At 41.9% G+C, this 15,394-nt stretch overlaps 1 protein-coding gene across 1 annotated transcript in view; it reads left to right on the forward strand.

Annotated features, from left to right (window-relative positions):
• Positions 1-15,394, forward strand: part of LOC119418448 (forkhead box protein N3) — a 203,843-nt gene that overhangs the window by 41,435 nt on the left and 147,014 nt on the right. Inside the window, exon 2 of the mRNA XM_037685733.1 lies at positions 11,141-11,740. Within this exon, the coding sequence (XP_037541661.1) occupies positions 11,159-11,740 (582 nt within the window). The 5' untranslated portion in view covers positions 11,141-11,158. The remainder of the gene's footprint in view (positions 1-11,140; positions 11,741-15,394) is intronic.

The raw sequence follows: 15,394 nt of genomic DNA on the forward strand, positions 1-15,394 counted from the left end.
ATGGATGTATGGTTGGATGACTGGATGTTGGATGGAGAGATGGATTGTTGGTTGGATGGATGCTTGAATGATGGATGGATGGATGGTTGGTTGACTGGATATTGGATGGATGACTGGATTGTTGGATGGATGGTTGGATTGTTTGATGGATTGTTGGATGGATTGATGGTGTATGTATGGTTGGATGACTGGATGTTGGATGGATAGAAGGATTGTTTGTTGGATGGATGGATGGATGCTGCAGTGTGAAATTTGTTTGCATGAATTCACATTAAAACGACCAAATGAAAAAGGAACTACATTTCTTTGTGTTCATCATCAAGTATCAGATGTATTTAATGTCTTCTTTTCAAGTCCAAACCAGTCGTGTGTGTCTGTGGTGAACTGATGCTCTCTGAACGTTTGTGCAACCGCATGCCGGACAGAGGGGTTGGGACCAGGTCCTCGGGGACATCCTGACCCCTGACCTCCATCCCCTAACTCTTCGCTGCTGTGGATGCCATAAAGACAAGACGCAGTCGGACCTTATAGGAAGTGACTGGTGCTGCTGTGCCTTTTGAAAGCCCTCTGGTACCCTGATATTTGTCGACAGGGAAAGGCAGGACATAGTGATTTTGTAGCCTGGAAATGAGGAACATCACACGACTCCCCACAACCGGTGCTGACATATATGTAGCAGAAGTTATTATTTTCCAGTCTCCTTAGAGACTTCTCATTTTTTCCTCCTCCCTGTTGGTCTTCCTTTTCCCATCCATCCATCCCGTCTGTATGAAGAAGGATAAAGGTCGTCCTTTTGTCATCAAAACTCCAGATTAGTTTTGCCTCGGTGCATCTAACTCTCCGCTTTATCACTGTGGCCAGAGGAGCAACAAGGTTCAGCTCACCCCCCTCTGCAAGAAATAACTCCCACCTTTCTTTTCTGCTATCTTCTACACTACTATTACTACTCTATTCAGGGTGGGGGGATTTTCATGGCACAGACTTTATTGCATCGTATAGTGAAGACTGACAGGGAAGTGGGGAGCAGCAATCAAATTGACAATGTTCTAATAGTTGCCTTCAGTATACTCAGAGGCCCGGAGTAAAGCATAAATGAGCTGCTGACAGCATGTCATGAGCCAAACCTGGTTTTATTTTAATAATTCTGCACTGATGTGGTTTTGGAGTGAGGGATAGGCTGTTTGGGGGAGGGAAGGGGGAGTTCAGTAATTTGATGACTTGGGGATTTTTCCGAAAGTCAGTTTGGCTAATGGTGCAGCGGTGCAAAACGGTGAAATGAAGGACGGTATTGGAATGTTTCCTCTGACTTCAGCGCTCCCCCCCCCAAAAGAAAAAGAAAAAGCTTGCAAGTGAGACAGAATAAGCTGCCAACAGGGACTGGAGATCTTCTGAGGATTACGTAAATGTGGCATGTGATCCAGACGAGTATCTGCGGGAGCGTGAATGCGTTGTAAGATGATTACATTGTCAATTAGAGCACATGAATTAGCTTATACCCCGTCTGCTCTCAGAGGAGTTTATTAACCTTCTCCCCCCTCGTGTAAATACTGGTGGCCATGGCTTCCAGCTGCAAAGGCTTCAGAAGCGTCGGAGCCGGCCACAGGTCAGCAGAGCTACGTTAAGGTCATGGCCAGCAGTCCAAATTAGCATATCTTCTGGTTCTGTGCTTCATCTCACTAGCTTTGAACATCTTTAAAAACTAAAAACAAAGGACCGTATCTTTGTCGTATAATTTTATTATCACTGGCTGTCATGAAAGGCAGGAGATAGTGTGCCTGTTAGCAAAATTTCTCATGAACCAGTGAACTGATTTGATTGAAATTCTCAAAAAGTAATTTTTAAACAACAGAAAAACTATTGAAGACAATGAGATTCAAGATGGCTACCATAGCTGATCAACCTTAGCCAACGCCAAAATGGCTTTTAACCCATCCATCCATCCATCCAATCATCCATCCATCCATCCATCTACTTTATCTGCTTATTCCTTTTTGGGTCGCAGGAATCACCGGTGCCCATATCCAGCGGTAACTGCAAGAGGTGGAGGACACCCTGGACAGGTCTCCAGTCCATCACAGAGACACATAGAGACAAACGAGACAAACAACCAGTCACTCTCTCACTCACACCTAGAGACAATTTAGAGTTACCAATCAGCCTAACATGCATGTTATCATCAACACGTACTCCAAGTGTAAACATGACAACTTTGTTTAAAACTGTAGTTTTATCTAGAGCCCTACCATACGGAAGTTTTGGCTATCACCGATACAGATGCTGGGAGGGGCAACCGCCGATAACCAATATAATGGCAGAAATGTTTTGTACTTTGTCCACCTCCAAGAATCTAAATAAACAACTACTTTAAAACCTTCTTTAACTCTTGAAGTCTTGAAACAGTCTTCCTAATGTGCGTTCACCTTTTCTATCCTCAGTTATTCACCATAAAGTTATCAAGTGTGTTACATAAATATAAATTAAACAAACATCCTTCCCTGTTCATTGTTTAAACAGTCACGTATGGTGAACGTCTAATTATTATTGACCGCAGCAGAGCTTTTTTATCTTTACAGAGATGTTTCAAACAAACAACGACAAAGATAATGTTACAAACGGATGTATTTTACTGCCACGTTAGATTTATTGTTCTGCCTCGTAGTTTTACAAGGCAGTAGTCTGTGCTAGGTTATCTAAATGTTAGCTTGCTAACACCAGTTCATGCTCAGTAACCCAGGTACAAATCCAACAATGTTCAGCCAGGTCTGGACGGTTTCTTTTTTGTTTTTGCTGAAACGTTTTGTCCTTCATCCAAAGGACTTATTCAGTCTGAAGAGCCACAAACAAACTGGAGTCCCACAAGCAGCACATCCGCATAGTGGAAAAAAACAGTTTGCTGGTTATAAGAGTGTTTCTGGGGCCCACCCTCTCCCCCGTCAACTCCTCTAAGGCAGCCATGCCAAAATGGTTCAATACACCAAAGTTCATGCTCAATAATCCAGGTACAGGTTAGCTTGCTAACTTGAGAGGCATGTAGCTAATGACAAGCGGGTTGGAGGATTGAAGAGAATTTATTATTGGATTTTTTTATTTTACAGATCAGTGAAAATAAACTTACGATGTTCTGTTCAGCAAAATACACTGCACAGTATTGCTTGCTGCTTTGGATGTGCTGAAAGTGAAAGTTAAAGTGAACGGCCATGACTTGAAAGTAGTTTTCATGCTCCCTCTGCTGGATATATTGTGCAATTACACCTTGTGAAAGTAAGGACATGGCTTGTTCCTGTGTATATCGGCGCATAATGGAACAGTTATCACAGATACTGATATGTCTCCAGACGCATATATCGGCCGGGCTCTAGTTTAAACTGTTGGACTCAACCCTGTTTGTCTGTTAGCAAAAAATCTCACAAACCACTGGATTGTTTTTTATTTGTGCTTATAGATAGTAGTCTTTGGATGTACATATGTAATTTATGTATTTTTTTCATTACTACACAGAAATGTTTACAACTCGGTCAGTTTTGCAGGTACTGAGGTAAAATTTGTTATGTTAATAGTCGAGAGCCATTCCCTACACATTCTCTGGGTATATTTTTGTGTAAAAATATATATTTTTTAATCTTTGGTGTGCAAGGTTGCAGACACAAAGCACATGTTTAAGGTATGCTGGTTTTTAACACAAACCAAGTAATGGATTGTTGATTGAGTTGGGAGTGCTGTTTTTGTTGCACATGAACTTGAAATGTGTCTTTGCTTTGACTTCTTTGTTTGAAGATGTCAGAAAATGTACTGTTATTTTCATATGTTTTTTAATGGGCAGACATTTATGGGAAAAGTTTTATACAACCCAAAACAAGCAGGGTTTTGAAGGAGGGGGAATGCTCAGGATTCTTTAAGAGTTTTTCCATTTTATTTTCTAGCTTCGTCTTGTGTTTAGTGTAGCTTCTGTAATTTTATCCAAGGGGCAGAATTTCTTTCATATATTTGTAAAATCCCAGTTTTAAGCTCTGGTGGAATATTCTGCTGAAATACAAAGAACTACAGGTGGTGCAGGCGAGTCTTTGGTGCCATCTGTTTTAATTTTCTGTATGATTGACTTTTTCCAATGGTATGTTTTAGAAAATGAAAAAAAAAACCAATCATTAAAGTTTGTTCTTTAGTTTAAAAATAGTAATTTTAGTGAGCAGTCTCAGCTCGGGAATAGCTTTTCCAAAGCCTCAGGCGAACTTAATAAATAAAGTTAGTAAGAAGCTGGCGTTGGTTGGCATGATATTCTGCTGAAATGAAGAAGAAGTACGTCAGTCTGAAAACTTTTCTGTTGATACACTTTGCTTGTCCCATCTGTCTGTGTGTGTGGTGACTTTTTTATAGTTCAGCGTCATCAGTGGTTCATTTATTTTTCACTGCCTGAAAATAAGGATGTGTGGCAAGAGGGAATGAGAAAATCTCAAGTTGGATGAGTCTTGTGCTCAGTTCTTCCTTTTATTTGTTAAAAACAAATAAAATACAAATTACAAAGTGTACTAACATCTTGCCATCACATCTATGTAAGCTTACTTCTGAAAGTATTTCTTTTCTGTTTAGCTTTTAACCAAAGTATTAAATTACATTATGTAATTTTGAGGTGGTACTGTATACAACATATGGATGAACGATATTGGATTTTTGGCTTATATTCGATATGCCGATATGATAAAACTTATTTGGCCGATAACCGATGCCGATACCAATATTTTATATATTTCCTTTGTCAGAACATATCTCTCTTATTTAGACTTATTTGCTACAAAAATTGTGCAACAGCTGTAAGAGCTGGTGACATATATTCAGTAACAGCCATATGATATGCATAGCACTTTTAACTTATATTAAATGAAAGTGTTAAATGTTATTTATTAGCATTAGTCACCTGTGATGCTGTCTCACTTGTGGAGGCTTGTTCCAGGTTCAGCTGCAGTGTGGGATCCTCTGCACTCTTGTGCATGAAGGACAGACTTTTTAAGTTCAAAGTTTTTGTCTATCCTTTGTGCCGTAAGACTAATCAAGCTAACAGAGCTAACACGACATCCAAATGTCTGTGGTAAAACTCACCCAACAAGTTGTGCTATCGGCTATTAGCTTCTCAATGATGTTGAAAATGATGACTTGTAACTCGGGTAACGTTACATCGGAAAAATATCTCCGATTGCAGACGATGTAGCGAGGCTCAACGTACTCCATAAATCTTCAGAATCCGACATCCTCACCAACGAAAAATAAAATTTCCACACCTCCGACATTTTGAATTTTCCTCTCTGCCGTGAGATCAGGTAGGTGCACGTGACATCATCACGTTGTGCTGCCGCTGCTGGCAAAAACTGCACCTTTTGTATCGGTGAGTTATTTAGTTGGAATGGCCGATGTCCGATATTGAACTTTATTGCTAATATCGGCCAATACCAATACTATGCCGATAATATCGTGCATCTCTAATATGACACACTATTTCTTTCACAAACTCTTTGTCCTTACAGTAGCTAACACTGTGCTGGTGACGGTGCATGACAGTAATAGTGTTATTCTTATCCTTCAGTTGTTAAAACAGAAAACAAACTGAAATGAGGAAAAGTTATTGTGCAAGCAACTGTACAAACTTCTCTCCAACCATACCATCTTTTTATTTTCTTTACCCGTTTTTCTTTTTTGAGTCAAGGGGGGAGCTGGTTCCTATTACTAGCAGTCACTGCGACGAACAACCATTCACTCTCTCACTCACACCTAGGGACAATTAAGAGTTACCAATCAGTCTAACATGCATGTTTTTGGTCTGTGGGAGGAAACTGGAGTACTTGGAGAAAACCCACGCATGCACGGAGAGAACATGCAAACTCCACCCAGAAAGGCCCCCACCCAGGAGGTGATCCTTCGACCTTCTCACTGATAGGCAACAACGTTAACCGCTGCACGGCTGTGCCACTCACTGTGCCACTCACTGTGCAATACAATTACATTATCCAAAACTAATGGCTGCACATTTAACCGCGAGTTAGCAAAGATATGGTGCTGATTGGTCAACACATGTATTATACAAATTAAACGATACTGGAATGTACTTAAGGTTTTACGATTGCTATTAATAATAAAGTGTGCCCTCAAAACATTTTATAACTTGAATAACTTAAATCATAGGTTGCACAATAGTGGATTTTATAATACAATTTAATTTGTGCACAAAACTATACATTTATTTTTCACTTTAAATTTGTATATCTTTTTACGACATGAATGTCGTAACAAATATGCTCACGTTGAATATCATCGGAAACTTTTGTTTATGAGCAAAGCATCCACAAGCATTCTCTTTACTGTTGACAAATCCCAGTTTTGAGTCCATTCTGACAACGAGGCTTTAAAACCCTGTCAAGTTTGTCATACATGAATATAGCTGGAGCCTGATTTCTGGTTTCATTTTGATGTTTTCTTCTTTAGTTGGTTGCAACGATCACCAGTGAGACAAACAACCTTCAGTTTATGATGGTCTTCACATAAACTGAGTCATCTCTTAATTGTTTCCTGTTTCCTGGAATACCTTACAAAAACAATTGAAGCTCTCGACCTTGATCTCTCTAAGTGGCTTTAAGAATCTGTTGGACTCCTGGCAGGGACCAACGCAGACATGTTCCTGTTTTTAGTTTTCTACATTCGCCTTAGAATCTAGCTGTTTTTTTTGTTACCTTTTTCTTTTAGCCATCCTAGTTGTAAAAAAACAAACAAACAAAAACTGCAGTATGACTTTTGATAACTGTTTATTGCTGTCGCTGTTGTCCATTGTTGTCATCTTTCTTTGTTGAAATCAGGTCTCTCTTGTAAATGAGTCCTCGAGGCTCAATGGGATTACCTGTCTAAATAAAGGTTGAATGAAAGGTTGAATGAATGAATCTCTTAATTGGGGAATATATTATGGGCTCTAGTTTAAGCTCTACTGTGTTTTCATTAAAAATGCTGCCTTTGGAGTCCATCATCGTCAACGTTCACTGTTTTGCTGATGATATCCTGATCTATTTATTTGTTCAAGTTAATGATTTCAGAATTCAATTTAAAATTTGACTGATTATTTTTAAGAGTCTCACTGGTATTCATTCGTTCAACCTTTATTTATACAGGTTAGTCAGGTATTCACCATACCTGACTGAACTAAAACTCGGAGGTCCACAAAGCAGATGGACATTCTTAGATCTCGGTTCAAGACCAGAATTGACAAAGCCTATTAGATGGTGGCCCCGTTTGGTTGAACAGTCCACTAACATCACTGTCCCCCCGGAGTAAAACAAGGATACTGGTGTACAGACACCTTGTATGTTGTAAACAAGTGTTATCTTGATATTTTGAACAGAGCTTTAGTGTAGACATCTATAAGTACCATATTTTAGGCCCATAGGAGCTGGTTTACAGGAGCTGCGTGTTGTATTTTTGGAACCAGAGTCTGTGCACTAATGATGTGGGACTTTAAGTCCCCTCTGCTTCTCTGGACCTAATCAAGCTGCCTCATGACCTTTCTTAAATTACAGTTGAATCTATTAGAAAAATGAATATTAGAGAATACAGCACAAGGTAGGAGCTATCTAAATTAACAAGAGGCAAAACAAAATTGTTCTTGTTTGTGGTGGAATATATATATATATAAACTCATTAAGCCTGCTAATCTTATCACTAATTAAATGTTGAAAAAAGACGGGGGGGGGTGGGGGGGGTGGTGGTACTGATTCTGTATGAGCAGATTTTTCAAAATGGCATCTATAACTGTAGCTTTATGTTGTTATATATTCAAAACCTTGAGTGACTTTCAAAACTTCATCACTTTCTTCTTCATTTCCTATCATTTCATAATTTTACACAACAATACAAATATTGTCCTATAGTTTTTACTAATTTACTAACTAATCATTTACAGTCTGTCATCTGACAAGGCTGAGTCACGTCCTCTGGACGGCTTCTTCTTTGTTGAAACGTTTCGTCTTTTATCCGATAAAAGGCTCAGTTGCCATGGCGATCTCAAGCTGTTGTTACCTGTCAAAGTCTCCTGGAGTTTATTGTATATTCATGGCAGCATAATAATAGCAACAGTCTAACTTAAGTGTAGCACCAGGCGCTAAAGTGTTACAGATAAGTAAAAAAGAAAGGTGTTTCCAGTGGAGCGAGTCATTTATTCTAAATGAGTGGTGTCTTTTAAAGTCCATACGCTCGGGGTGCAGAGTGCAAACAGAACCAGTATGGTGCCAGAACAAGGGGGGTGGGGGGCTTCTACTGCTCTAAATGGTATTGGTGTGCACAGTGTTTTACCTGAAGAACGCGTGTTTACAGTCCACACACACACACACAAGTAGGGGGAAAAAACACACATATGCACACGCCGATCCAAATGTGGACACGCCAAACAGAGACGAACACAAATCAAAACAAAGCGTGCAAACACAAAGGAGATCCAGAGAATGAGGAAGACAGAGAGAATACCACAGTCCCATCTGTCAAACAAATGTGAGGACGCTTCTAACACACACACATGCTGGCGTGTGTGCGCACACAGCAAGCATCGTTTAGTCTGAACTTGAGCGATATCTGCATTTGTCCTTTAGCAGTTGGTCCTGAGGGGCCATTGTAGAAGTTTCATAGAAGTTTGTTTAGAGCTGAGCGAGTGCGTTAAGCTTTATTAGAGCCCCTGGGAGAGTTGGTGGCACACACACACGCATCTACACACACCAACAGTCTTAGGCACGAGGCATGGGCGGCAGCTCGCAATGGCCCCAACCATCAGTGAGGAGTTTGTTGTCATAGCAACAGTAAAATGAGATGACTTTACTGTCAGCCGTAATGTTTCATGGCCCCCTTGCCGCTATGGCAACATAACGAGGAGGAAGAGGAGTCAGGAAAGAAAGAGCGCATCAGAGGCATCTCTGCATTCCGGTGTACTTCCTACCAGGAACAATGTCACCACGATGTCCTTTCTTCCTGCTCAGAACACACACCCCTGACAGGCCTGTCAAAATCAGCCGTAAACACACACACGACTTGAAAAGCCCATCAGACACACTCTCCACCTCGCCCATCTCTTTGATTATCTTGACTATTTTCAGCTGCGGCGTTCGTCGTCGCCACGGCAATTTGAATTCATTATGCTCAATGTCAGCGTTGGTGCAACAAACGCTGTACCTCAGACAGGTACAGCTTGTTGAATGAGCGTGCGTGCCGTCGGATGGTGGGGGAAGACAGGAAGCTGCAACAAGATCAAAGGCGTGCCAACTCCGCCAAGCGTTTTCCTGCGCCACGGAGACAGCCGGAAGGAGCGGCGAGGTGGCTGTGTGCGGAGCGCGGCGGCTATACATCAGAAATCTATATTTAGCTCAGTCCTTCTACAACAGCCTGTCAACAGTAAGGACTATCAGAGACGATAGAAGAAGTGAAGGGATGCATATCACCCACTGCCTTTCATCCCACGTTTTTAGACAAAGATCTTTTGCTGAGAAATGACTGAGTTGTGGTCGTATTGGTCAAACCCTCAATAATATGTGCAGTATCACAATATGTCACAGAGTATGTGTTGCAAATGACTCTCGGCTACTACCACGCCAAACCTTAGCACAATATCTGTAAAAATCTAAATTCTTTTGTGTTTTTAAGGTCAATCATCTGTGGCGGTTATCTTGACATGAGTTAGCTTCCATACATTGTTGTTTTTCTTTTCCTGATTGTTTCAGTAACATCTGTCCAGTTGTTCGGGAGCTATTTTGCCAAAACACAGAGTTGGCTCCCAACAGTCAATGGGAAATGTTTTGAACAGATCTTCCACAGCCTTTTGGTGCTGAATCGGGTTAACTCCAAGAAATTGACAAGCTGAAGATGAAACTCGATTGTTTTCCCCGCAATGTTTCATTCAGATTTATCCAGCAATTCACAAGATATTTTGCTAACAGTTGAGCACGGACACAACCAAAAACATTATTTTTCTCATTTGCCTTTTGGTGATTAAAAAGGCAGAAAAGAAGCAGACACAGAGGAAGTGCGAAACGAAGAAAAAAAAGGCAGACGAGAGCAGAGATGAGTTGTTTTGTTCTGTCGCCATGGCGACATGGCAGCCAGAGCTGTTGCGTTTTGACAGTTGTCACGCTACAGCGGGTTGCCGTGGGTGACAGCTGTCAGTCAATTATGTGGAGTGAGGGGACAGATCGGCCGATGATCACCTTGGATTAGGGAGCGATCACACTGCACGGGACAGTCCGGAACATGTCAAGACTTAATCCTCATGTCCGAATGTTGTGCGCTCGTTCGCATGTCAGTGCGTGTGTACCAGACAGCATGTGTGCATCCTCCAAGCAGGAGTACGTGTGTTTATCTTGGGCTCATTGTGAGCAGATTACAGTTTTTCCATAGCTGCCAGGTTTCTTCCCACAGCTGTCTGCACTAGAATACAATCAAAGGCCTGGTTCTGATTGTAGCGCAACACTCAGCGCCCCGTTCCCCTTCGATTACCACGCTTCGCCTGCGTGAAACGAGCTCAGCGCTGCTCTTATGGGATAATAGTCTGATTGGAGCAGGGATGGATTTGAACTCACACTTTAATTTGTTTCTTTTCTTGGTAAATTACCCAGATCATGATCACGTCTGGTCTCAGAGACCCCACTGCGCATCTAAGTCCTACCATTGGATCTGATGTCGTAAATCCAGGAACTTAAGTTTTTCTTTTTTCCTCTTCTGCTTTCAATTATCACACACCCCTTGACAATTAAATTTTCCCTTGCTGCAGAGATGTTAAATCACTGGCACAGTTTCGCTGTCCCTGTAACCATTAGACCTTTAACAGTTTTCATGTGTTATGACAGCAACCCCATGTAATGTCAATACTTTGCTGTTACTCTGGTAATTAGAGGGTAGTTGTACAAGGCAGGATTTCCTCAACCATTGAAGCACTAAATTTGCTGTACCAGTCAGAAGTGGATGGAAAGCTCTGGTGGGAAATGATGATGTATGCTCCCTGATTATAAATCTTGTAAAAAAAAATAAAAAAACATCCTGTTGACCTTTAACAAAACTGAAGGTTTAATGTGAAGAACAAACTGCATTTTAAAAGCTGATCTCGTTTCTTTTTTCTTGCTATCTTCCGCTTTAGGAGTGAGCCCTGGGCTGGATGGGACCCACCATGCCCCCCAGTAAGAAGGCTCAGAGCCCCAGTAGTGGAGCCAGCGCCTCTCAGGGCATGAGCCCGCCGTACCGGCAGGTGGACGCTGCCACGGCGGCATCTGAGGCCGAGGCAGCCGATCTCTCGCTATCCCTGTCTGCCTCCTTTTCCAAGGCCGAGGACGAGGAGCTCACCAGCCTCTCATGGCTCCACGAGAGCACCGACCTCCTTAACAGCTTCAGCCACTCCGGGCTACGTAGCGTCTCCCCTCTGCAGGACCCAGACGGTCAGCACCCCCGCTCGCCATACTCCTCCTCACCCTCCCCAGACGACGCCCTGCTCGGCGACACGCACTCGGCGTATGACCTGTCGGTGGGAGCTAACCGAAAACCTCCGTACTCCTTCAGCTGCCTGATCTTCATGGCTATCGAGGACGCCCCGAACAAGCGGCTGCCGGTGAAGGATATATACGGCTGGATTCTGGAGCACTTCCCTTACTTTTCCAGCGCCCCCACAGGCTGGAAGAACTCTGTGCGGCACAATCTGTCACTCAACAAGTGTTTTAAGAAAGTGGATAAAGATCGCAGTCAGGTAAAACAACATCTCTTTTCTAACTTGTTTTAATCAAAGACGTTCTAGTATTTTCTATAATAAAGAGCTTTACATTGATGTGAAGTCAAAGCAGCAGTATAAACAAATAGGCTGATTGATTTTACCGTTTTCTTTTAGTTTAGTACATTGTTGCATTTTTACCTGATGAGAGCAACGCTGGGAAAAACAAAGCAAACATGTGTTTATATATGATGTAAAGTGCTGGAAATAAGAAGTATTTTGCATGAATTTTGGGAAGCTTAGATAGCTTTCAGTTAAATATTTTGTGGTAAAATTTCCAAAATAATAACATAGTTATTTCTTAAAACTGTTAAAGATATGAAAATGCCAGTTCAGCTGTGAAAGCTCAACTTTTTGTGACATGTTTAAACTTTGACTAATGCCACTAGATCTGCAAACAGGAAATGATTTTCTCTATTGTTTTGTCACAATTCCATCATGGATTATGTTGGATAGGTGTATGAGGAAAGGTTTCCATTTCTTTCTTTCTTTTTTCTTTCTTTCTTTCGTTCTTTCTTTCTTTCTTTTTCTTCTTCTTATTATTAAATTTCTACTTGAAGTCTTAGTGCTCTGTTCCCATTTGACAACGTACAGTGCTTTAAAAAACATATTCAAACCCCTGGAACTTTTCCACATTTTGTTAAGTTTAAACCACAAACTGGAGCAGTTCGCAGCTGAGTGTGAAGCGGTGAAGCGACTGGGATGAGAATCAGCACCTCCAAATCTGAGGCCATGGTCCTCTGTCGGAAAAGGATGGACTGCTCTCTTCAGGTTGAGGGTGAGATTCAGCCTCAAGTGGAGGAGTTCAAGTATCTCGGGGTTTTGTTCACGAGTGAGGGAAGAATGGAGCGTGAGACTGACAGACAGATTGGTGCAGTGTCTGCAGTATTTTGGACTTTGTTCTGGTTCATTGTGGTGAAGAGGGAGTTGAGCTGTAAGGAAACGTTCTCTGTTTATCTGTCGATCTACGTTCCTACCTATGGGGCATCTGAAGCTGAGTGGTTAGATCAGTTGTCCTCCATTGCGAGAGTTGGGGGTTTGATTCCACCAGCAGTCACATGTTGAAGTGTCCATGGGCAAGACAATGAATCCCTCATTGCTTCTGATGTGTGTCCCATCTGTGTATGAATGTGATTAGGCACTGATTAGTCTTTGTATAGATATAGTAGAGTGCTGTATGAATGGGTAAATGAGGACACAAATTGTGTTGTAAAGCGCTTTGAGTAAAAAAAGAAAAGAAAAGTGCTTTGAGTATCTTAATCAAATAGAAAGGCATTTTATAAGTTCAGTCCATTTACCTACTTTCACCTATGGTCATGAACTCTGGGTAGTGACTGAAAGAATGAGATTACAGATACAGGTGGTTGAAATGAGTTTCCTCTGCAGGGTAGCTGGACTCTCCCTTAGAGATAGGGTGAGAAGTTCAGTTATCCAGGAGAGACTCAGAGTAGAACCGCTGCTCCTCCACATCGATATGAGCCAGTTGACGTGGTTCAGGCATCTGGTAAGGATGCTCCCTGGACACCTCCCTAGGGAGGTGCTTCGGGCATGTTCGACTGGGAGGAGACCCCGGGGAAGCCCCAGTATACGCTGGAGAGACTATGTCTCTTGGTTGGCCTGGGAACACCTTGGAACCCTCCCAGAAGAGCTGGAAGAGGTGGATGTAGAAAGAGATGTCTGGACCTCCCTGATCCAGCTGCTGCCCCGCGACCCAACTTCTGAACATGTGGAAGATAATGGATGGATGGAAAACCACAAACTACAAAAGCATTTTGCTTGTTTTGTGTAATAGACCAACACAAATTAATAATTGTAAAGTTGATGGAAAATCATCCATGGATTTAAAAGTGGCTATTGTTGCTTGAATAAATATCAGAACGGTATGGCATGAATTTGTATTTAGCCCCCTTTGAGTTGAGTCTATACTTTGTAAAACCGCCATTTGCTTCAATTAATCTTCTTGGCGTTTGTCTCTGCCGCCTTTGCACATTCAGAGACTTCTTTTCAAAACAGCTCAGTCAAATTGGATGGAGTGTCTGCGAACAGCAATCTTCAAGTCTTGCCACAAATTCTTAGTAAGATTTACATCTGGACTTTGACTAGTCCTAAGATTTGATTTGATTTGATTGGTGCTCTAAATGTATGTTTTGAGGCTGTCGTTTGCTGCCTCTAGCAGGTTTTCTTCCTGGGTTGCCATGTACTCTTTGTTTCAACTCAGACCAGCTCCCTGCCTCTGCTTAAGAGCACATCCCCACAGCATGATGCTGCCACCGCCATATTTAACAGTAGAGATGGTGTGCAGGGTTTGTTTTCAGCCACGCAGTGCTTTGCCTTTTGGCCAAAATGTTCAACTTTGGTTTGATCTGAGGAGAGCAGGTCCTTCTACAGCTTTTCTGTATCCCTGCGAACAGGATGGTTGGCTTTCTATCAACATAGTTTTCATCTACTATTCCAATAAGCCCAGATTTGTTGAGTGTTCAACTAATAGTCAACTGTTTTGACCACCTGAGCAGTGGTTTTCTGTAGCTTCTCCAGAGGTACCTTGGACTACTTCTTGGATGAATACTCTCTTTGCCTGGCCTGTCAGTTTAGGTGGACAATAACATTTTAGTTGGTGTGCAGATAGGTCATCTTCTTTTCATTTTCTGATTATGAATTGAACAGAGTTGCATGAGATGTTCAAAGGTTGGGGTATTGCTTTATAACTTAACCCTGCTTTAAAATGTGTGTTCCTTGGTCTTCATTACGCTGTTAGGTCAGACTCATTAGATCAGTTAGCTTAGGGATGAGAATAGTCTTTGAGTGCACTGGATCTTTTGTTAGGATTTTTCTGAATGTGTGGGAGGAAGAACAAATCAAAAGTCATGACAAAATGAGAAAACTATCAGATGAATGGTAAAGTCTGCTTCAAAGCATGTGCATCAGCATCCTAACAGCCTCTGACAACGTTTAACATTCGCAGCGTGTGTACATATATCATTAAAAATGACTGTAGTCAGATTTATAGCCTAAATATGAACTAAAACACCAGTAGTCTTTGTATCATGTGCGGTTAGACCTTATTTCCCAACCAGACAAGTTTTCAGCCATTTGCAGGCACATTCAACGTGAAGTCAAACAGATTCTGTATTTTGTCTACAGCTGTACCAGAATCGTCTTTATCAATAGTTGATGATCTCCGCTTTCATAGTTCTCTTTCACTCCGACGTTCGGTGCCTCCCCTGTGGGAAGAGCGTTTCGCTTTTGATTTAAGTCTCAACGCAGCCTTTAATACTGGCTTCCCCCATCCAGATTTTGCTCAGGGTAAACGGAGAATGAATCCCTCACTCAATTAGAGCTAAATTAATACTGGAGGATTTAATAACACAGATGCCAGCAGACTTTAGTATCCGTCTTGCCCGAGGGGTTGTTGTTAGGGGTGGTGGGGGGAGGGGCAAACAGTGAGGATCAATGCACGTTCATCTGAGATTATCCAGGACGATATGAGAGCTCTTCTTGCTTTCACTGACCAGGGAGGGAACTATGACTCTGTGTGTGTTTCTGTGTGTGTGTGAAGGAACAAAATGGATGAAGATGCTGTGTGGTCGTGTGTGTGTGTGTGTGTGTGTGTGTGTGTGTGTGTGTGTGTGTGTG

The sequence above is a fragment of the Nematolebias whitei genome, chromosome 12 (assembly GCF_014905685.2).
Source record: "Nematolebias whitei isolate Nwh7 chromosome 12, NemWhi1, whole genome shotgun sequence".
Lineage (NCBI taxonomy): Eukaryota > Metazoa > Chordata > Actinopteri > Cyprinodontiformes > Rivulidae > Nematolebias > Nematolebias whitei.